The sequence below is a fragment of the Jaculus jaculus genome, chromosome 11 (genome assembly GCF_020740685.1).
Source record: "Jaculus jaculus isolate mJacJac1 chromosome 11, mJacJac1.mat.Y.cur, whole genome shotgun sequence".
NCBI classification, from domain to species: domain Eukaryota; kingdom Metazoa; phylum Chordata; class Mammalia; order Rodentia; family Dipodidae; genus Jaculus; species Jaculus jaculus.
The window spans coordinates 110695579-110716081 of record NC_059112.1 but is presented as its reverse complement, the minus strand read 5'-3'; the positions used below and the strand labels follow the sequence as shown (position 1 = coordinate 110716081).

Below are 20503 nucleotides of genomic sequence, written 5' to 3'. Positions count from 1 at the left end.
TGAAGCCAAAGGACCCAGGTTTGATTCCCCAGGACCCACGTAAGCCAGATGCACAAGGTGGTGCGTGAATCTGGAGTTCATTTGCAGTGGCTGGAGGCCCTTGCGAGCCCATTTTCTCTGTGTCTCTCTTCTATCTCTGTCTGTCTGTCTCTGCTTGCAAATAAATAATTCAAAAATAAAAAATAAAGCACTGGTAGAAAAAGCATCTGATTCGGGAGGCAGAGGCAGGAGGACCGCCATGAGTTCAAGGCCAGCCTGAGACAACACAGTGAATTCCAGGTCAGCCTGGGCTAGAGTGAGACCCTAACTCGAAAAACCAAACAGAAAAATGCCTCTCCTTTAGGGTGAAGATGAGTTGATTAGGGACAGGCAGAAAGAGAGAGAGCCCAGCAGGCAAACAAGGCTAGAGACAGCGCTTCCAGGCCAGAAGGAAGGGGGAACTGCTGCAGACTAGGGCAGAGCAGAGAGCCGGGGAGGCCCAGAGTCGCCAGACGGTGAGTAAGTGCAGTGAGGGGGAGGGAAGCATGGCGTGACTGCAGCTGCTGTCGGGGAGCTTCTGGGCAGATGGCTGTACCTTTCGCTGGGCGATGAGGATGAGTCCAGCGTGGGGCCTGCTGGTCTGCAGTGTCAGCAGCCCCCTTGGAGACCCCCACGTGACATAGAAAAGAGGTGGACTCACTGCGAAGACTCCTCTGCAGAGACCCCCACGTGAAATAGAAAAGAGAATGAGGGGCCTGTTGGTAAAGCTGTCCAGCCAGCTGCCTGGTCCTGTGTTGGTACCTGCACTGTCCGGGGTTAGACTTGCCTCGCCAGCCACTGTGTTCTTAACTTCCCCACTGTGGCCTGTGCTGCCTGCCCTTCCCTTCCTTGGTCTGGATTCTTCACCTGGTGGCCACCGCCCCTCCGCCCCCGCCACCCCCAGCCAGTGCCTCTTCTCTGGCTTCAGCTGCCTTGGCCCTGTACCCCTAAGGGCTCAGAGAAACAGCCCTACACTGGGTGTTGCTCTGTCAGGACTAGAAAGGGACAAGATGGCAAGATGGGAGATAAAACAACAGTAAAGATGGGAAAGGGGGCTTTGAGAAATGGCTCAGTGGATAAAATACTTGCTGTACAAATGTGAGGACCTGAGTTTGGATCCCCAGAGCCTGCGTAAAGTTGAGCACTGTAGCAGACTTCTGTAATCCCAGGGTGCCTCTATGGTGAGGTGAGAGGCAGACAGGAAAATCCCTCTGAAGCTTGTGGGCCCTGCAGCAGTGAACAAGAGACCCTGCTTCAAACAGCATGGACGAAGAACCTTCACTTTATGTTGTCCGACTTCCACTTTGTGACCTGCATACATGCAACACTGCTCATGAACACATATACACACAATAAAAAAGTAAAGGTGAGAGCCAGACATGGTGACGCACGCCTTTAATCCCGGCACTCGGGAGGCAGAGGTAGGAGGATCACCGTGTGTTCAAGGCCACCCTGAGACTACAGAGTGAAATCCAGGTCAGCCTGGGCCAGAGTGAGACCCTACCTCGAAAATCCAAAACACACACACACAAAAAAGAGTAAAAGGTGGGGAAGGCGGAGCAGGAAGTCCTGGATGGGGGCTCTGCAGTAAAACCGAGGCAGTAAGGTCTGAGAGCCTACCCTGGCTTCCCCCTGAGACTGTAGGAAGAGTGAGGGTTATGGAAGTGAAAGAGGAGAGCATGTGGAGGGGACAGTGGCACACAGGCTCTCAGAGGTGAGAAATGGTCACTGTGACCTTGGCAAGGGCATGCAGCAGAGAGGAAGGGGAGGTGAAGAGGTGGACTCACTGCGAAGACTCCTCTGCAGAGACCAGATGGGGTAAGAGCGAGGGAGGGTGAAGAAGGACTGGCAGCTGCTCTCTGGAACCTCCTCTCCTCTGAAACAAAACAGACCTGGGCCCTGGGCACTTCTGTGGACAAGTTTAAAGGTTGACAGAACAGCGCAACCGAGGATAAGGGGCTCAAGGGAGGTTCCTGCTGTGGAAGAGAGGCTGAATCTAGTGCGAGGGTTGGGATGGGAAAGTGACTTCACTGCCTACATAGAGAGAGAGGGCTGGGGAGATGGCTTAGTGCTTAAGACACTTGCCTGTAATGTCTAACTACCCAGGTTCAGTTCCTCAGTACTCAGGTAAAGCTAGATGCACAAAGCAGTACATGCATCTGGAGTTCTTTGCAGCGGCTAAAGGCTGGTGCACCCATCCTCTCTCTTGAAAATAAATAATAAAATATTTTTTTAAAAAAAGCCCAGCATGGTGGCCCACGCTTTTAATCTCCGCCCTCCAGAAGCAGAGGTAGGCGGCTTGCTGTGAGTTCAAGGCCAGCCTGGAACTACAGAATGAGCTCCAGGTCAGCCTGAACTAAAGTGAGACTGGGGGGCGGGGAGGGGAGAAGAAGAAGAAGTAGAGGTGCCAGTACCCAGGCTTCTTAGAGAGCCTTCACATCCTGGGGTATGGACTTGAGCCACAAGGGAGGCCCAGGCCGGGTAGTAGCCGCTCATGGATCCTAAAAGGGAAGGGCTTAAAGGGCAATGGACAGCCAGTGGGGGTGGGTGCAGGAGAAGCAGGAAGTTGAGGGTGCCTGGGCTGTCACAGGAACATGTCAGAATAGGGTCAGCCCAGCCAGGCTGTCTGCTCGGTTGGAGAAACCAATGTCCCCCTTCCATCACTGTCGCAGAAAGGCAGCCATGGAAATGCAGGCTTTACGTGGCCTGCTGGCTCGACAGGCAGGATCAAGGCAGCAGAGCGTTCAGAATTCTGGGGGAACCCTCAACAGGTGGCAACACTGTCATGCCTGCATCTTGCAGAGTAAAGAAAGATATTTCCAGCTGATGTCCGGGTCTCTGATGCAAAGAGAAAGGGGTAGATGGGGGAGTCTTCTTTTTCTTGGCGTTGAGTGGAAGACTGTCGGTCTGGGTCTGGAATGGAGGCAGGTGACCAGGGAACATCACTGCAGGACTTGGCAGGTGTGAGGTGGGGTATTCCTGGGGACGGGGGAGGAGGCTGGAGCTCCACACGTTCTTCCTTTTCCTCGTCTGCTAGGGGGTGGAGGAGGAGATGCCGTCCGCCTCAGGACGAGTAGTTCGGCCTGGCCTTGCGGGCTGAGCGTGAGAATCCAGGCGGCGCGCGGCAGGGGGATCCGAGCAAGGAACGCCTGCAAAGGGACAGCTGGAGACGGAACACCCGCTAACGTCGCGCAGCCGCAGAGAAGGCGGGGACAGCGTAGGTCCCGCCCCTTATGCAAATGAGAGCCGCTGCCCCGCCCCGGCCCCGAGTTGGACGAGCCCAACACCGCGGGGTCCAACAGGACGGCATCGCGGGCAAACAGCGCTCCCGTGGAGTCCGACATAAGTCAGAGTGACTTGAGAACCTGGGCAGAAGGCGGGAGGAACAGTCTTGAGGCTGTCAAGGGGGCTGCCGAGGAGACCGGAGCCGCGCTCCCCCCCCGGCGCGGAGTGGTTTGTCCCGCAGGGGCGGGGTTCGGGTCATGTGACGCGGACGCGGCCGCCATCTTGTTCTGCGGTGCTGGTATTTAGAGCGCAGCGGCTGCCTGGCCGGGTCGCGTTCGCGTTCCGCGCAGCCTGTCTCGTCGTTCGCCTGCCCCGTGCGCTCGCTCTTCTTACCCCGCCGCCGCCGCCGCCGCTGCCGCCCGCCGAGCTCGCTCCCTTCCTTCCCTCCCCGCTCGCAGACATGGCCGAGGCCAAGAACAGCCCCGAGTATGCTCCGTTTTTCGCCGTCGTAGGCGCCTCGTGCGCCATGATCTTCAGCGGTGAGCACCGCGGCAGGCGGGGCCGGGGGCCTGGGGCACCGAAGCGGTGCGGGGCTCCTGCCCGCGGCTCGCCCCGGGGGCCGGCCGTGACGTCACCCTGACGTCACCCCAGCGGTTTGGGGTGCCGGGCTTGACGCGCGCGGGTGTTGGAGCGGGGGACAGTCGGGTTCGGGGTCCGAGCCAGTGTCGTGCCAGTCGGACCGCGCGGGGGTGGGGCGGCGGTGCCGCTGCCATCTTAGCCCCGGGAGGTGGGAGGGAGGATGGGGTGGGGGCGCAGGGGGGCGGCGGCGGGCGTTGCTGCGCCTGCTCCGCATCCCGCATTCTGCTGGCAGGTGTGACATCACACCTCCGAAGGCTCCGGTCCGTAGGCGGTCTGGAGCACCGAGGTCGGCGAGAGCCTGTGTCGTGCCAAGGTCCGAAAGCCTTCGTTCGCCTTGATGGCGCTCGGGGTGGGGGGTTTGTCAGATGTGTCTGTACCCTCAGTGAGGCAGGTGTTTCCGGTTGGGACTTGTCGCTGTTTCCCAATAGTTCCCTGTCATCCGTGTGGGTTGGTTGGGGAAACTGGGCTGAGGGCTTGGACCTGGGAGCCCCCAGGGACCCTCGAGTGGGGAGCATTACAGAAGTGGGGGTGGTCTGGGAAGGGACCCTTGAGTGGACACTTGCTGAGGCTGTGTTCGAGGCAGGGGACAGGGTTGCCTAGGGTGCACAGCATTTACACTAGAGTTTCCATTTCTAGCCCCCAGTGAATGACGAGTGAATGGATGACCTTCTCCTCCGGGGAAAGGGGACTCTAGAATTGGGAGGGATTTCCCTGGGTGGAAGGGCCTCACAAGACACCGTGCTTTTGAAGTTGGGCCTTGACAGTCATAGCGTGTCTAATGAAGTGGAAAAATGGACCTTCTTGGAAGAAAAGAGCTTGGGCCAGATCCAAGAATGTGGGATTCAAGGAGTTAAGTCACTGCCCCCAGGGACTGGTCTGGCCTGGTCTGAGCTTCCTCTGGTAGGTCTGGTCTTGAGTTTAAGTGACCCCGCCCTGCCCCACCCTACCTGGTTTACTGGGAGGAAGGCTCCCCTTGCAGGTATGTGGAGGGTTTGAACTCCAAACAGTGTCTGCTGACTGTAAACACCTCTAGGGTGCAGGTAAGGAAAGGGATCTGAAGTCTTGGGACCTCCCCCCCTGCTTGAGCCTGTCTGCCAGGCAGTCACGAGCTGCTGAGTGAGCCCTGTTTCCCATCTCATTGGAGTAAGGGGTCATTTGTGGTGGGAGATGTGGTCTAGACTTCTCCTTTCTTCCCAGACCACGCCTTCTCTTCCCACACCTTTAGGGCTGCTTGGACCAGGCTGCATTCCATTTCACTCCCCTCCCCATACCACCACTGGTTCCACTACTTTGGCCACCTGTGATTACTGTTTGTGGCTGTCACTCCATTCATTCATTCATTCATTCATTTAACTAATCTTGGTTGACTTCTTACTATGTGCCAGATGATTGGAGGGACATAAGTGAAAAAAACGATATCCAGTCCAACAAAACAATACTATCCAGCTATCACTATGGCTCCTTTGACCCTGAGTTTGCCCAGTATGCCCTTCTTTGCACCTAGCTTCCTGTCCCCTCTCCGTCAAGACCCTGAATGTGCTTTAAGGCCAAGCCTGGCCAGCAGATGTCTGTACACACTACTGAAAATGGGGCTTGAGCCGGTCGTGCTGGCGCACGCCTTTAGTCCCAGCACTCAGGAAGCAGAGGTAGGAGGATCGCCATGAGTTCAAGGCCACCCTACATAGTGAATTCCAGGTCAGCTTGAGCTAGAGTGATACCCTGCCTCGAAAAAGAAAGCGGGGGGGGGGGGGGCTTGGTTTAGCACTTGCTTGCCTTGGCCCTAGCTCCTGGGGACGGAAACCAGGCCCCACTCCTGCTTCAAACGGGGCTTCACACAGCCCTGTGGTTGCCAGCCTCTTACTGGGCATTTCAATTACCTCCTGATCTCATCTCTTCCCTCTAAGCGGGCCTTTCTATAACGTTTGTTTGTCCTCTCTGCTACCTGAGCAAGTCCCTCTGTCCTCAGGTGGCCCGCAGGGCTGACTCCGTGCCTTGCCCATGACCTCCCTTGTACTTGACTGGTTTTCAACTAAATGAAGTCCACACACTTCGTTCAGGCCCGGTTGTCCCACTCACATTCTAGCTTCCCCTTTTTTCTCATGACAAATACTGCCGGTTCTTTATTCATCATGTCTTCCATAGAGCTACCAGTCCTCCTTTTCCGGATTTTCTGTGACTTCCTCTCTGTATTTCGTGCTCGAGTTCCTGGAACTGCCTTCTGACCCTGCTGTCTGCCGCACTGGCATTATTGGCAGGTTTGCTTTCTGTAGCCTGTTGGCTTTTGGAAACTTGCTGCTGTTCAGGCCTGGGCTACTTTTATCTCCTTTCGGTGGCTTTGGCTGCAGGTGGTCATCCCTGTTTCTCATCTTAGTTGATTCCTCCTACTGTCCTGCTCAGGGCTGGGGAAATGGCTCAGCGGTTAAGGCCTGCAAAGCCTAAGGACCTAAGTTCAATACCCTAGTACCCACATAAGCCAGGTGCACAAGGTGGAGCATGTGTTTGGAGTTGGTTTGCAGTGGCTAGAGGTCCTGGCTTGCCTGTGTTTATTCCCTTTCTATCTGCCTCTTTCTGAGAAAGAAAGAAAAGAAAAGATGTTTCATGGCCCTGCTCAGTCCCCAGCCCCATGACCATCCTTATTGTCTCTGAGATAGAGCCTGCTCACCTCTTTCTTCTCTCAGGATCCCACCTCCTGGGGTGCTGGGGTCCCTTCGTTCAGTACTACATGGCAGCCCGTATTCTTCTGTTTACTACCATGTCACAGGGCTGTGAGTCCTCAGAGCATTGGCCTTTTGCACCTATGTGATGCAGCTTGGGGTGAGGCTGGACTTACCAGGGAGAGCTTAAGAAATGTATTCTGGGGTCTGGTTCAGTGCCTAAAGATGCTTGCTTACAAAGCCTGCTGTCCAGGGTTCAGTTCTCCAGTACACACCTAAAGCCAGCTGCAATGCACGTCCTTCATGTGGCTAGTGGCACTTGTAGCAGCAAGAAGCCTTGGTTCATACCCATTCTCTCATTCTGACTTTGACTCAAATGATAATAAATGATTTTGAGAGAATGGGCATGATAGGGCCTCCAGCCATCGCATATGAACTCCAGACGCTTGTGCCACCTTACGCATCTGGTTTATGTGGATACGGGGAATTGAACCTGTGTCCTTGGTCTTAGCAGGCAAGTGCCTTAACTGCTGAGCTCTCTACAGCCCCAAATAATTTTTTTTTTTTTTTTTTTGTTTTTCGAGGTAGGGTCTCACTCTGATCCAGGCTGACCTGGAATTAACTCTGTAGTCTCAGGGTGGCCTTGAACTCATGGCCACCCTCCTACCTCTGCCTCCCAAGTGCTGGGATTAAAGGCGTGCGCCACCACGCCCGGCCCAAATAATTTTTTTTAGAAATGCACTCTGAGCTGGGGATGGTGGTGCATGTCTTTAATCCCAGCACTCCGGGAGCAGAGGTAAGAGGATCACTGTGAGTTCAAGGCCACCCTGAGACTACATAGTAAACTCTAGGTCAGCCTGGGCTAGAGTGAGACCCTACCTTGAAAAACCAATAAATAAATAAATAAAATAAAAATGCACTCTTATCACAATGGTTTTAGGAATACCTCTTGAAGATGGACTAGGCTGAAAGTGCTGCACGTCTTGGTATGGCACTGTCTAGGCACCTCAGGGTGCTGTAGAAGAAGCTGTGTAGCCTCCTCTCCCAGCTCCCGCCTCCCGGTCGATCCTTGTTTGCTAGGTGTGTCTTGCTATCAAGACTTGCCCTCGCCCTGTCTATTTCCCTATCCCCATTTTATGTGTCAGCATGTGGAGAGGAGCAAGGCTGCTTGCCATTGCTCAGGAACAAGATACTCGTGTCTCTTCTCATCCAGCTTACATGGGAGGCTTGGGAATTGAGCCCCAGGCAGGCAGGCTTTGGAAGCTAACACCTGTGACTGCTGAGCAGCCTTCTACGTCCTGTCATCTTGGGCTCTGAGCTCGGGGAAGGCAGAGCCCCTCTGCCCAGCTCAGCCCTGGTCAGAGAGTGGCCCAGAGCAATTAATAAACTATGCAAAGGAATGGCTGGGGTTGTTTTTTTCCCTTTACCGCTGGTCTGTGTGGAGACAGTCATCACTTCCCAAAGAGACGGTGGCCTGGGCAGAGACATGGGGCCTGTCAGTACTACCTGCTCACTAGGCCCCTGTGGGGCCCTGGGGAACTGGAAGCAGAAATGAGAAGAGCTTGACCTCAAGGACTGAAGCTGGGGGAGGAGGTGCTCCTGAAAGGAAGTCATCCTCTGGAGTAGGGGAACAGCCCCACAGGAAACAGGCCTCCTTGTTGTCAGATGGTGGGAGGCCTGAAGGGCCTGGTAAGGATGGGATGATTTGTCTCTAGGCTGCTGAGAGGTAAAATTCACTAGTGCTGGAACTGTGGGGGGTCTTTGGGTGGGACAGAGTGCCTTGAGTTCCTAGGACCCCAGCTGCCTCTTCCCCTTGTGATTGGGTTGCCTGAGGTCGCTGGCTGGGGTAGAGCTGGGAAGTGAGGTCTGGTTTCACAGAGCAGGAGCCACCGAAGGAGGGACACAAAGGAAGAGATGGCTGCATGCCTTAAATGGTAACTTGGGGGAGCCCTCCAAGCTGTCTAGGAGGCCACTAGGCAACTCTGGGCTCACTTCACTTTTCCTTCCACAGCCCTGGGTGCCGCCTATGGCACCGCCAAGAGTGGCACTGGCATCGCAGCCATGTCTGTCATGCGGCCAGAGCTGATCATGAAGTCCATCATCCCTGTGGTTATGGCTGGCATCATAGCCATCTACGGCCTGGTGGTGGCCGTCCTCATCGCCAACTCCCTGACTGATACCATCACCCTGTACAGGTGAGGACAGGGCCTGCCCCGCTGGGCACATCATCTGGGCGGGTTGCTGACAGCCTGTATTTTCTCTCCCCCAGGAGTTTCCTCCAGCTGGGTGCTGGCCTGAGTGTGGGGCTGAGTGGCCTGGCAGCCGGCTTTGCCATTGGCATTGTGGGGGACGCCGGTGTGCGGGGCACTGCCCAGCAGCCCCGACTCTTCGTAGGCATGATCCTGATCCTCATCTTCGCAGAGGTGCTGGGTCTCTACGGTCTCATCGTGGCTCTCATCCTCTCCACAAAGTAGCCCCTTCCTGAGCACCGCAGCCACAGAATACGATGTAAAGACCACCCCTCCTCATTCCAGAACGAACAGCCTGACACACGCACGGGCAGCTGCCCCCTCCGTAGTTGGTCTTGTAAATGCGCAGTGTCCTAGTGCCCATCGTTTGTTGCCCCTGCCTGGCCCCTGCTGCCTTGTGCTGTGGACATCTGGGCCCACTCATCTCCCATCCTGGCCCCTGACCAGTGAGGATGCTGGCCTCTGGCTGCCCCACCCGTTGCCCTAGAGTGCTCTGTGTATAAGGATGAATAGAGTTGTCATTTTTCTCTTCACTGGATGTTTATTTATAAAAAGATTTGACCTGTTCATGCATTTGTGGAGCAGCCCATCTCCCAACTATATAGTAATCATTAGTAGAGTGTTGCCTTGTGGGGCTCCTTTCTGAGATTCCCTGGGTGGAACACCGCCTCCAGCCTTGGGCTGCCAGGCTGGAGGGCAGAGTGCTCTCCTGCCGAGCTGTGTCCAATAAAGTTCTCGGACGTGACTGGACTGTGTCCTGGCGATTCTGTGGGCGGGGCAGGCTGGCGCCTTGCGGAGTCACGTGAGCCGTCGGGTCACGTGGCGGTGACAGTCATGTGATGCGCGCTTCCTTCAGCTCAGGGTCACGTGACACTGCTCTACCCCTGCGGGCTTCCGATTTCCCGCGGCTCGGGTCGCTGGGGCGGCGGGTCCGGCGTGGTTCGCGATGCGCGGCGGGCGGTGCGCGGCGTGGGCTCCAGTGCTCCAGTTCACCAACTGCCGCATCCTGCGCGGCGGTGCGCTGCTCAGGTCTGCGCTGGGCGGGGTGCGGCTTCGGGCCGCTGACCGGAGGATTGGCGACCCGGTCCTGCAGGGTGCAAGACGGAGTAGGGGATGGGCCTAGGGTCCCGGCCATGCGCGTGCCGGGCTGGGGACTGGGTGGTTCTGGGCGCGGTCGGGTGTGGTTACAGGGCGTAGTGTGACGCTGGTCAAGTTGTGGGGACCCCGGAGTGTAGATTGCGGGGGGAGGTGGAGTGTGCAGCTGAGGACGTGGTGGAGTGGCGGGTGCGGGCCAGGCAAGGTGTCGGGGCAGAGCCAGGGATTGATCGCAGGATCCAAGCGTCCACCGCTCTGTCGCAGGGAGGACTTGTGGGTGCGCGGGGGCCGCATCCTGGACCCCGAGAAGCTGTTCTTTGAGGAGAGGCGCGTGGCTGATGAGCAACGGGACTGCGGAGGCCTCATCCTGGCACCGGGCTTTATTGATGTGCAGATCAACGGTGCGGCCTGGCTGGGCCAGGGAACCCAGGGGAGGAGTTCTGAGCATCATGCGACCCCTTCTTTTCTGTGGCCACAGGTGGATTTGGTGTTGACTTCTCCAAGGCAACGGAGGATGTGGGTTCTGGGGTCGCCCTAGTGGCCCGGAGGATCCTGTCCCATGGTGTCACCTCTTTCTGTCCCACCCTGGTCACTTCCCCACCAGAGGTTTATCACAAGGTGAGGTCAGGCTGCCTCTCCCCACTCCTCAAGCAAAGGGATCCCCAGGGGCAGTTGCCCCTTAACTTAAAAATTCCCCACACCTGAATCTTGTTTCTCCTTACCTGGGTCTGGGCTCCTCCTCCTCCTCCATCAGCTCTCCCTCTCACAGATGCGTGCTGCTGTGCCCACATTTGTCCTCAGTTTGTCCGCACCCTTATCTGCCACGTGCACGTCCCCTCCCTCCCCCTGCCTCCAAGCCTCCCGAGCCACAGTTGCCTGGAACTCTGACTACCACCAACTATTGTCTGAGGTCAGGCTCTTCCTCCCTAACCTGCCTGTGGCAGTGACTCATTCAGACACGCCTCTGTCAGAAAGCTGCTCCCCCTGTGTGCTGGCTACTCATCCTTTTCCCATTCATCCTCTTTGCTGGAAGTTGGCCTTGTTTGCGGTTTTCTCCTGAAGGGTCCAGATTTCACACAGGGTTTCCATTTTACCTCCATCTTGTCTTCAGGAACCATTTGAGAGCAGGTCGCATACACGCGGCCTCTTTATCCCTTAGTGTGGAACTCTTGCTTGAAAACATTCTCTTATGCAATGCAGTTGGTGAGTTTAGGAAATTAATGCTGTTAAGCATACTTGATTGGACTTTGTTCCTGTTGTCATTTCCCCAGCCAGTTTTTCCTCCAGGACAGGATCCACTGCAGGATTAGGAAGTGTAGATGCAGCAAGGCAGGGGACTAAGGGCCGAGCGTGTGCTTTGTGCCCGTGCTTCCTGGACTTGGTTCTGGTCTTTTGACTTCTACACCTGGTTCCTGGACATTTCCTGGTCTTTTTCTGAAGTCTTTTATTCCTTACTGCTTATTGCTATCCTTCCAGGAAGCAGATCTGTTACCATTTTTTTTGCTTCAAGTTCATTATCTGCTGAGTCAAAGTGCAGGATTCCTCCTCCCACAGATATCTATGCCTTCCTCCGCTTCCCTGCCTTGGTGCACCTCATTCCCTTTATCTCCAGGCTGTTTATCCTCTTCTCTCTCTCTCTCTCTCTTTTAAACTTCATGTTCTATTTTTTAAATAATTTTTATTTTTATTAATTTTTTTGAGGTAGGGTCTCACTGTAGCCCAGGCTGACATACCTGGCACTTTGTAGTCCCAGGGTAACTTTGAACTCACAGAGAGTCTCCTACCTCTGCCTCCCAAGTACTGAATTAAAGCCATGTGCCACCGTGCCAGGCTTGTGTTTTTTTTTTTTTTTTTTTTTTTTTTTGTGGTTTGTTGAGGTACGTTCTCTCTCTCTCTTCCAGGCTGACCTGGAATTAACTGTGTACTCTCAGGGTGGCCTCCAACTCATGCCGATCCTCCTACCTCTGCCTCCTACCATGCCTGACACTCAATTTATTTTTTATTTTTTTTACTAGAGAGAGGGAGAGAATGAGTGTGCCATGGCCTCCAGCTACTGCAAACAAACTCCAGATGCATGTGCCCCCTTGTGCATCAGGCTAACGTGGGTCCTGGGGAATTGAGCCTTGAACCGGGGTCCTTAGGCTTCACAGGCAAGCACTTAACCGCTAAGCCATCCCTCCAGCCCTCAGTTATATTTTCTTGCCAACTTGGCTTTCTCTGGAGTTAAATGTTCTTTGTGGGTTTGGAGGGGGATGTGTGTGTGGGGGGGGAACAGGGTCACATGTAGCCAACGGTCTTAAGCTCACTTTGGAGTCAAAGTTGACACCTGGCTCTTTGCTTGGGTTTTAAGCTACTAAGTCAGTCACAGGTGTCTTGTTCACTATCTCACTAAAATGCAGTATGAAGCCGGGCATGATGGCACACTTTTAATCCCAGCACTTGGGAGGCAGAGGTAGGAGGATCACCGTGAGTTCTGGTCCACTTGAGACTACATCATGAATTTCAGGTCAGCCTGGGTTAGAGCAAGACCCTACCTGGAAGAAAAGAAAAGGAAGGAGGGAGGGAGGGAAAGAGGAACGCGCATGCGCTCCGTGTCTTGTCTTTGTGCTCTCCCAGTGCTGGCTCTCATCACTGCGGCTGAGTCGTCGTCCTAGGCGCTCCCTTCACTGGCCGGGGCCTTCCTCCAGCTTCTGTTCCTGGGTCTCCCGTGTCTGGGTCCCGTCTCCTCTCTGCTGGTTTGTGTCTTCACTTAGGTGGAGCACATCCTTCAGTACCTGCTAAGAAAAGGGCCCTAGCAGGAGGGTAAGAAGTTTTTGCTTTTCTCAGAAGTCTGAAGATATCGATTCTCTTGTTCCACAGTTTTGGTCAGAATTGTACGTAAGAGATATTTCTTACTTTCAGCAGAAGTAGGAGGATCACTGTGAATTCAAGGCCACCCTGAGACTATGTAGTGAATTCCAGGTCAGCCTGAGCTAGAGTGAAACTCTACCTCAGAAAAGCCAATTATATGTATAAATATTTACTAGAGAGCACACGTGACAGAGAATGGGCATGCCAGGACCTCCGGCTCCTGCAACTGAACTCTAGATGCTTTTGTCACTTTCAGCATCTGGCTTTCCATGGCTACTGGGGAATCATACTAGAGCCACCAGGCATTGCAAGAAAGTGTCTTTAGGGCTGGAGAGATGGCTTAGTGGTTAAGGTGTTTACCTACAAAGCCAAAGGATCCTGGTTTGATTCTCTAGGACCCACATAAGCCGGATATACAAGGTGGTGCATGCATCTGGAGTTTGTTTGCAGTGGCTGGAGGCCCTGGTGCACCCATTCTCTTCCTGTCTTTCTCTGTCCTAAATAAACAAAAGAAATATTAAAAAAGAAAAAGAAAGTGCCTTTACCCACTGAGCTGTCTCTCTCTCCAGCCCCAACTGGAATTCACTATGTAGTCTCAGAGTGGCCTTGAACTCATGGCAATCCTCCTACCTCTGCCTCCAGAGTGCTGGGATTAAAGGCGTGCACCAACACACCTGGCTTCTTTTTTAAATTATTTATTTATTTGTTGGAGAGGAGGCAGATAGGGAGAAAATGGGTGTGCCAGGGCCTCTACCCACTGCAAATGAACTTTAGACACGTGCCACCTTGGGCGTCTGATTTACGTGGGTCCTGGGGCTTCAAACTGGGGTCCTTAGGCTTTGCAGGCAAGCACCTTAACCACTGAGCCATCTCTCCAGCCCTGTTCTCTCATTTTGGTCACTTTATGGGAGCCCCACAAGTCTACTGTTGGGCTTTCTGGGCCTGTTCTCTCATTTTGTTTTTTTCCCTCTGGATATTCTTTCTCCTTGATTTTGCTTTTTGAACATTTTCTCAGCTTCTGTCTTCTAGTTTGTTCCCGTAGGCACAGTTTTAGGTTTGCAGAGCTTATATTGTTGCTTTGTGAATATTCATTTTTTTCCTAACATCTTGTTCTTGCTGCATGACTGCAAGCCCCGAGGTCATTAATGTTGCCTCTTTCCTGTGACCTTTCTTGGCATCTGTTCCTGCTGGCTTGGTCCTTCTGTTGGCTGTTTCTTCCTCTGCGCCCTAGGGAGCTCATTGTGGGTTCCTTTTGAAGCCACTGGGAATCCTTGCCTGGGGGAGGAATTTTCTGGAGCACCCATAGGTTGGATTCCCTGGGCCCTGTCTTGGGCTTGTCAGATCACCTGGGAAGAGTCTTGTTGGCTCTGGTGCAATCGGCCTGGGTGGTAGCTTGCTAAGAACCTTAATGACATAAGCTTTCACTCAATACCTGTTTTCCACTTCACATACCTCTTGCCCAGAGGTCCTCTCTTGGCAGGGCACCCTCTCAGCAAGGCCGCCTTGCCAGTCTTCCCCATCCCATTTCTCTTGGCACCAGGCACTGTGTGACTGAGCCCATGGGGTCCGGTTTCCTACCCAGATGTGTCTGTCCAGCTCGAAGTCTGGCCCCCTTTCATTCTCTTTGTCCTCTGGGTTTAAGAGTTTTGTTTTTGCTTTTTCGAGGTAGGGTCTCACTCTATCCCAAGGCTGACCTGGAATTCACTATGTAGTCTTAATGTGGTCTCGAACTCACAGCTGTCCTTCTCCCTCTGCCTCCTGAGTGCTGGGATTAAAGGCGTGTGCCACCACACCCTGCTTGTTTTGTCCTTTTTAAAAAATTTTTTAAACTTTATTTTTATTTATTTATTTATTAGAGAGAGAAAGAGGCAGAGAGAGGAAGAGAGAGAATGGGCACACCAGGGCCTCCAGCTACTGCAAACACACTCCAGACACATGCACCCCCTTGTACACCTGGCTTACGTGGGCCCTGGAGTTTCGAACCAGGATCCTTTGGCTTTTCAGGCAAACACCTTAACCACTAAGCCATCTCTCCAGCCCCTTGTTTTGTCTTTTGAGACAGGTTCTTATGTAGCCCAGAACTCACTGGCCTTGAACTCATTCCTTCTGTTTCCACCTCCCAAGTGCTTGGGATTATAGGTACGCACCAGCATATCCAGTTTAACCCTCACTCCTGTCAGGGATGAGGAGTTCTGAGGGAGGGAATTGTCAGACCACAGTCCTTACCCAGGCCCTTCCAGTGCCTAAGGGTTTTGAAAGCATCCACACCTGTGTTGGAGGGATGTGGCCTGCATTGGGTGGCCTTTTTGACCTGGTGTGAGTGCTTGTCACTCCTCCCTAATGCTGTGACCTTCCTGATCAGAATGGGTTGGGCTGAGGTGCCCTTCCCTCCCCCTGCCTGGGCCCTGCGTCTTCGAGAGCTGCCGTTCTGAGGAGGGCTTGCCCCAGGGTCCAGTGTTAAGCCATCAGTGGTCATGCCATAGAAGCTGCCCTGAGGGCAGCGGGCACCTTGGATGTCTGGGTGGGTTGGCAGCCCTTGGTGTCTGTGTTCCTGCCTGTGTAACCTAGGACACTGACCCCTCCTGGTTCTTGGGACAGGCCATCCAGTGTTTCTTATTGCTGTCATTTCTTCCTGCGCAGGCCACTGTCAGGGCGTTCAGCCATCTAGCACCTTTGGGGAAGGCCAGTAGGGCTGGGCTGGGCCAGGGTCTTGAATTCTGACCTTAGTTGGGTTGTGACCTCTGGGTACTGACTGGGCTGTTGGGGTGGCAGAGCTTTAACAGTTGGTTCCCCCCAGGTCCTTCCTCAGATCCCTGTGAAGAGTGGAGGTCCCCATGGGGCAGGGGTCCTCGGTGAGTGGTTGATTCCTTCCAAGATGCCCAATTGGGGAGGGCGGGTGGGCGGGCAGGTTGGAGGGTCTAGAGTGGGGTTACTGGGTTGGGGTGCCTGCTGGAGCCATTCTTGTCCCCTCCCCCAGGGGTGCACCTTGAGGGCCCGTTCATCAGTCGGGAAAAGCGGGGTGCACACCCCGAGGCCCACCTGCGCTCCTTTGAGGCCAATGCTTTCCATGATGTGCTAGCCACTTATGGGCCCCTGGACAACGTCCGCATTGTGACACTGGCCCCTGAACTGGGACGAAGCCATGAAGTGATCCGAGCACTGACAGCCCAAGGCATCTGCGTATCCCTAGGTGAGGGCCCATCTATGGGGGAGGACCCACGGGAGGTCCTCGGCCAGGGCAGAATCTGATGCCAGGTCTCCTTGTCCAGGGCACTCCGTGGCTGACCTGCGGGCTGCGGAGGATGCAGTGCAGAGTGGCGCCACCTTCATCACCCACCTCTTCAATGCCATGCTGCCTGTGAGTGCTGCGCCAGCCTTCGGGGCTGAGGGGCATGAAGCACCTCCTGTCACTCACCTTTCCCCTCCTGTCCTACCCAGTTCCACCATCGTGACCCAGGCATCGTGGGGCTCCTGACCAGTGACCAGCTGCCTCCTGGCCGCTGTATCTTTTATGGGATGATCGCTGATGGCATACACACCAACCCTGCAGCTCTGCGCATTGCCCACCGAGCCCATCCCCAGGGTGAGCTGCTGGGCAGGGTGGGGCAGGTAAGATGATGGCTGGCCAGGTCCTGAGCCACCTCCTTCTCCAGGGCTGGTGCTGGTAACTGATGCTGTTCCTGCCCTGGGCCTGGGCAACGGCCGTCACACACTGGGGCAGCAGGAGGTGGAAGTGGACGGGTTGACAGCCTATGTGGCAGGTGAGTGACTCTGCCCACATGTGAACAGCCGTTCCCGAGGGGGGGACAGCCTGGGGACCCATGCTTGCTCTGTGTTGGGGCTTGGGGGAGGCCCTGGCCCACAGCCTCCTAAGCCTGGCCTCTCTGCTGTCAAGGCACCAAGACATTGAGTGGCAGCATCGCCCCCATGGACGTCTGCATCCGGCACTTCCAACAGGCTACAGGTCAGTGGGCTGGTGTGTGTGTGGTTACATCTGGGAAAAGTTGGAAGAAGGGATGGGGACGTTGGAGTCTTGTGCGAACATTTTCCAACTGCCTGGGGACTTGGGTAAAGGACTCCCAGGGGGACAGACTAGACCAAGGTCATTCCTACAGAGAGCTTATAGGCTGGGGGGAGTGGTGAGCAGCTGATCACTAGAGCCATTGTGACAGACAGTGTAAAAGCCATGGTCCACAGAGAATCAGGCCTCGGGGCAGGCTCTGTAGAGACCACCCAAGGGGGGAGGACAGGGAGGGGCATCTGGCAGCATCCTAAAGCTGGGTGTAATTCTGGGAGTAGGGAACGTCAGGTCCAATATACAGATGGGATAGGAATAGGGATCCCTGACTGGGGCATGGCCTGGGCGACTGGACCCAGCTGTAGGCTGGAGGTGATACAGTGAAGTGAGTGTAGTCACCACGCCTTAAGCTAGACCCAGTTCGCAGGGGGCAGAGCCCCGGCTGCTGCTGCGTGGTGGCATAGTAAGCCCGAGCATGGCATGTTTGTCTCAGGAGGCAGGAGGGTCCTGCAGGCACCTGGAACCAGAGTGCTTTTCAGTGGGGCTCGGGTGGTGATAAGCAGGCTGGGTTGGAGAGTAGTTAGTGCCCATGAGGTGGAGAGGGAGCGTTCTTAAACCGCTGCACAGCCCTGGACTCTCCTTACTTTGCCCCAAGCCAAGGCCTTGACAGGGAGGGGATGTGGGTTCTCAGTGCCCTGTGCCCCGAGCAGGTTGCAGCGTGGAGTCGGCCCTGGAGGCTGCATCTCTCCACCCCGCCCAGCTGCTGGGGCTGGAGAACAAGGGGAGCCTGGACTTTGGTGCTGATGCAGGTGAGGCACTATGTGGGGAGCTGGATCAGGACCCAGGGCATGGGTCCCCCTGGTCCCTTCCGTCCAGTGCCCTTCCTTATTTTATTTTATTTTATTTTATTTTATTGTTTTGAGGCAGGGTCTCACTCTAATCCTGGCTGGTCTAAAACTCACTGTGTAGACCAGGCTAGCCTCAAGCTCATGGTAATCCTCTCTCAGCCTCCCAAGTGCTGAGACTATAGACATATGCTGCCATACCTGGCTTTGCAGGCTTGCAAGGACCATTGTCACTTGTTTGTCTGCCTTCCACTGTAAGCTGGGGCTCTTACTTCAGGACCTTGACCAGTCTCTGATGGGTCAGGTTATCCAACATAAATCATGTTCTTGGGTCTCGGTGTCCCCACCAGGCTCAAGTGTAAGGATGGATTCCACGTGGGGAGGGGGCAGTCCCACCCTTCCCCACCTCACCCTCGGTCTCTGCACAGATTTTGTGGTGCTCGACGATGGCCTCCACGTCCAGGCCACTTATATCTCCGGTGAACTGGTATGGCAGGCTGAGGATGCTGGCCTGTAACGGAGGACCTTGCCTGGAGAGGACACCTGGCCTCAGCTGGACACTGACAGGCCAGGCAGTCCGGGGAGCTGGTCTCCACGAGCAAGTTGGGAGTCGCTGTCCCAAGGGCGGACCCAGAGCCACGCCACTGAAGGTGGTGGCTTGGATAAACACAGCCAGCAGGACTTGCCCTGTCTTGAGTTTTACCTTTGAAGCTGGGTCGCTCGCTGTTGCCCTGGGGGTTTGGTTTGGGACCAGGAATGACTGCTTTCCTTGTGGGGTCCTCTGTATTATGCCAGACCTATCAGAGGGCACCTGCAGGGTGGGACTTGGGACAGTCATTATCGAGGCTTCAGAAGTTTACACACTGTCCCCGAACATGTGGGCAGAGTTGGAGGCCCACAACTCTGAAAACTTCTGCAAGCTTTAGGAGTGTCTGCGGGCCGCCTGCTTGGGCCCAGCACTGCGCCCGCTGTCCTCTGACATGCCCAAGCCCACAGGCCCACTGCAGCACCTTTTGTTCTCCTCTCTCAACAATGCCCCACGCCTTTAATTCCAGCACTCTGAAGGCCGAGGTAGGAGGATCCCTGTGAGTTAAAGGCCAGCCTGGGACTACAGAGTAAGTTTCAAGTCAGCCTGCACTAGAGTGAGACCTTACCTCAAAAAAATGTTTTGTTGATTCTCTCAACCTCATCTCCTGACCCTATTCTCTTGTTTGGTGGTTGTGGTGCATCTGTCTGATGCTGGTGGGCAGCTCAGGGTCTCAGGCCTTGGGGCTCTGCTTGTCCTGTTAGCATCACGTGGGCAGCATACTCCAACCTGGCTTCACCCCCACAAAGGGAATGTGAACCATCTGGCTCCCTAAGAGCTTCAGTGTAGACAGACTTTGGGGACCCTTTTGTCTCTAAGGATGGCCGTGATGGGGGGGGTGTCACAACACAGAAGTTGACAGTCAGGTCTAGCGACCTGACCTTGTTTCAACTTCTCATTTGGGTCCCAGGGTAGGTTACCATTTCCCCTTTCATGTGATACTCTGAGACTGTATACCTTGGTTATGGCGGTTGCAAACAAATGCCCCAGAACACCGTTGTATGTGGGTTCCATTGAAGGAGTTGTCTCCAGACCTGAAGTCACACACACACACACACACACACTCACACACACACACACACACAAAGAAAAGAAAATCAGTTTCCAGCTGAGCATGGTGACCCACACCTTAATTTTAACACTGGGGAAGCCATCCTGGGCTAGTGACACCCTATTTCAAAAACAAAACAAACAAAAAGCCAAGGGGTGTAGTGGTACCCACCCCTAATCCCAGCACTGAGATTCAGGAGGCAGAGGTAAGAAGATTGCCATGAGTTCAAGGCCAGCCTAGGAATACAGAGTGAATTCCAGGTCAGCCTGGACTAGAGTGAGACCCTACCTTGAAAAACCTTTAAAAAAAAGTTTCTGGCCTTTTCCTGTTTGAGGTAATCAGCTTGGGAAAAGCAGCTGGCAGAGGCAATTGGGGACCAGTCCTGAGTCCACACTGTCAACCCAAAAAGCCCACCTGTGGAAACACAGTGTCCCTGGGGAGCCAGAGTCTAACCAATAGCCAAGCCCATCAACACGCTGACCGATTGCAGCAGTGTGCCAGGCTGTGGGGAATGCCAGAGCCTGAACCACACAGGGCTCACTGGCGGCCAGGGGTGGCAAGGGGACGTCTCCCTCAAGCATCCAGTGCTGGGCGTAGTCCAAGTGACTTTGGAGTGTAGCCTTCTTCCACAAATCCAAAGATTGTTCTGTCTGTCGTCCCTGTTTCTTGTGAGGAAACCGGGCATTGAGTCCTAGAACTGGGCAGCCCCAGCAGAGGAGGGCAAGAAGCGTGAGGGCTGAGGGTGGAGCTAAGTGAAAGGACGCTTGCCTAGCATACATGAGACCCTGGGTTCTATTCCCAGTAATAAGCACACACAAAGTTGGCCACCTGCCTGGCTCCGCCTCACTGGTACCATGCTGCCACGTAAGCAGGAGGTGGGAGGGGCTTGTTAGATGGGTGGTCAGTGGTGGCAGTGTGCCCACAGCTAGTACTGGGAAGGTTTTCAGGCGAAGGGGGACTCACTCCCCTGATAGAAGATGGAGGTGCCATCTGCTTGCCTGCTGGTGGAACAGATGGGGGCTGGGGGATGGAGAGGGGTCACTAGCTGTGGGAGCTGTCGTGAGAGTTTGAATTTTATTTGGAGCCCAGGGAAATTGCTGGTGGGTGGGTTTTTTACAAAACATAGTGTTGCATTTCTGGGATAACAGTATTTGGGAGGTGGTGGCAGGGTCAAGAATTCAAGGTTACTCTCTGCTACTTAGCAAGTTGGAAGCCAGCCTGGGCTACAATGAGACCAACCCCCCCCCCCCAAAAAAAATAACAGCGAATCCCA

At 54.7% G+C, this 20503-nt stretch overlaps 2 protein-coding genes across 3 annotated transcripts; both read left to right on the top strand.

The window, feature by feature from the left end:
* The first annotated feature begins 3570 nt into the window (after positions 1–3570).
* Atp6v0c (ATPase H+ transporting V0 subunit c) lies at positions 3571–9530 on the top strand. Its single transcript, XM_004652197.2, has 3 exons — positions 3571–3782; positions 8548–8731; positions 8806–9530. Exons 1-3 carry the CDS (start codon positions 3704–3706, stop codon positions 9008–9010), a joined length of 468 nt encoding a protein of 155 aa, XP_004652254.1. The 5' UTR covers positions 3571–3703; the 3' UTR covers positions 9011–9530.
* A 173-nt stretch (positions 9531–9703) lies between these two features.
* Amdhd2 (amidohydrolase domain containing 2) lies at positions 9704–19171 on the top strand. 2 transcript variants are annotated; one of them, XM_004652198.2, is made up of 11 exons: positions 9704–9814; positions 10145–10281; positions 10359–10498; positions 15528–15582; positions 15708–15920; positions 16000–16088; positions 16169–16313; positions 16384–16491; positions 16626–16694; positions 17459–17557; positions 18022–19171. In XM_004652198.2, the coding sequence occupies exons 1-11, from the start codon at positions 9732–9734 to the stop codon at positions 18108–18110; spliced, it is 1227 nt and encodes a 408-aa protein (XP_004652255.1). In that variant the 5' UTR covers positions 9704–9731; the 3' UTR covers positions 18111–19171. The 2 variants fall into 2 exon arrangements, with proteins under 2 accessions (XP_004652255.1, XP_044986195.1); XM_045130260.1 differs by lacking the exon at positions 10359–10498 and having other exon boundaries at positions 10145–10358.
* Positions 19172–20503: the final 1332 nt, after the last annotated feature.

What these genes read in the sequence shown, in the direction of transcription:
- Atp6v0c (XM_004652197.2), top strand. Translation starts at nt 3,704, where the DNA reads ATGGCCGAGGCCAAGAACAGCCCCGAGTATGCTCCGTTTTTCGCCGTC. An exon ending in GTGCGCCATGATCTTCAGCG is followed by an intron (nt 3,783 to 8,547) that starts GTGAGCACCGCG and finishes TTCCTTCCACAG; the next exon opens with CCCTGGGTGCCGCCTATGGC. An exon ending in GATACCATCACCCTGTACAG is followed by an intron (nt 8,732 to 8,805) that starts GTGAGGACAGGG and finishes TCTCTCCCCCAG; the next exon opens with GAGTTTCCTCCAGCTGGGTG.
- Amdhd2 (XM_004652198.2), top strand. Translation starts at nt 9,732, where the DNA reads ATGCGCGGCGGGCGGTGCGCGGCGTGGGCTCCAGTGCTCCAGTTCACC. An exon ending in TATTGATGTGCAGATCAACG is followed by an intron (nt 10,282 to 10,358) that starts GTGCGGCCTGGC and finishes CTGTGGCCACAG; the next exon opens with GTGGATTTGGTGTTGACTTC. An exon ending in AGGCATCTGCGTATCCCTAG is followed by an intron (nt 15,921 to 15,999) that starts GTGAGGGCCCAT and finishes CTCCTTGTCCAG; the next exon opens with GGCACTCCGTGGCTGACCTG.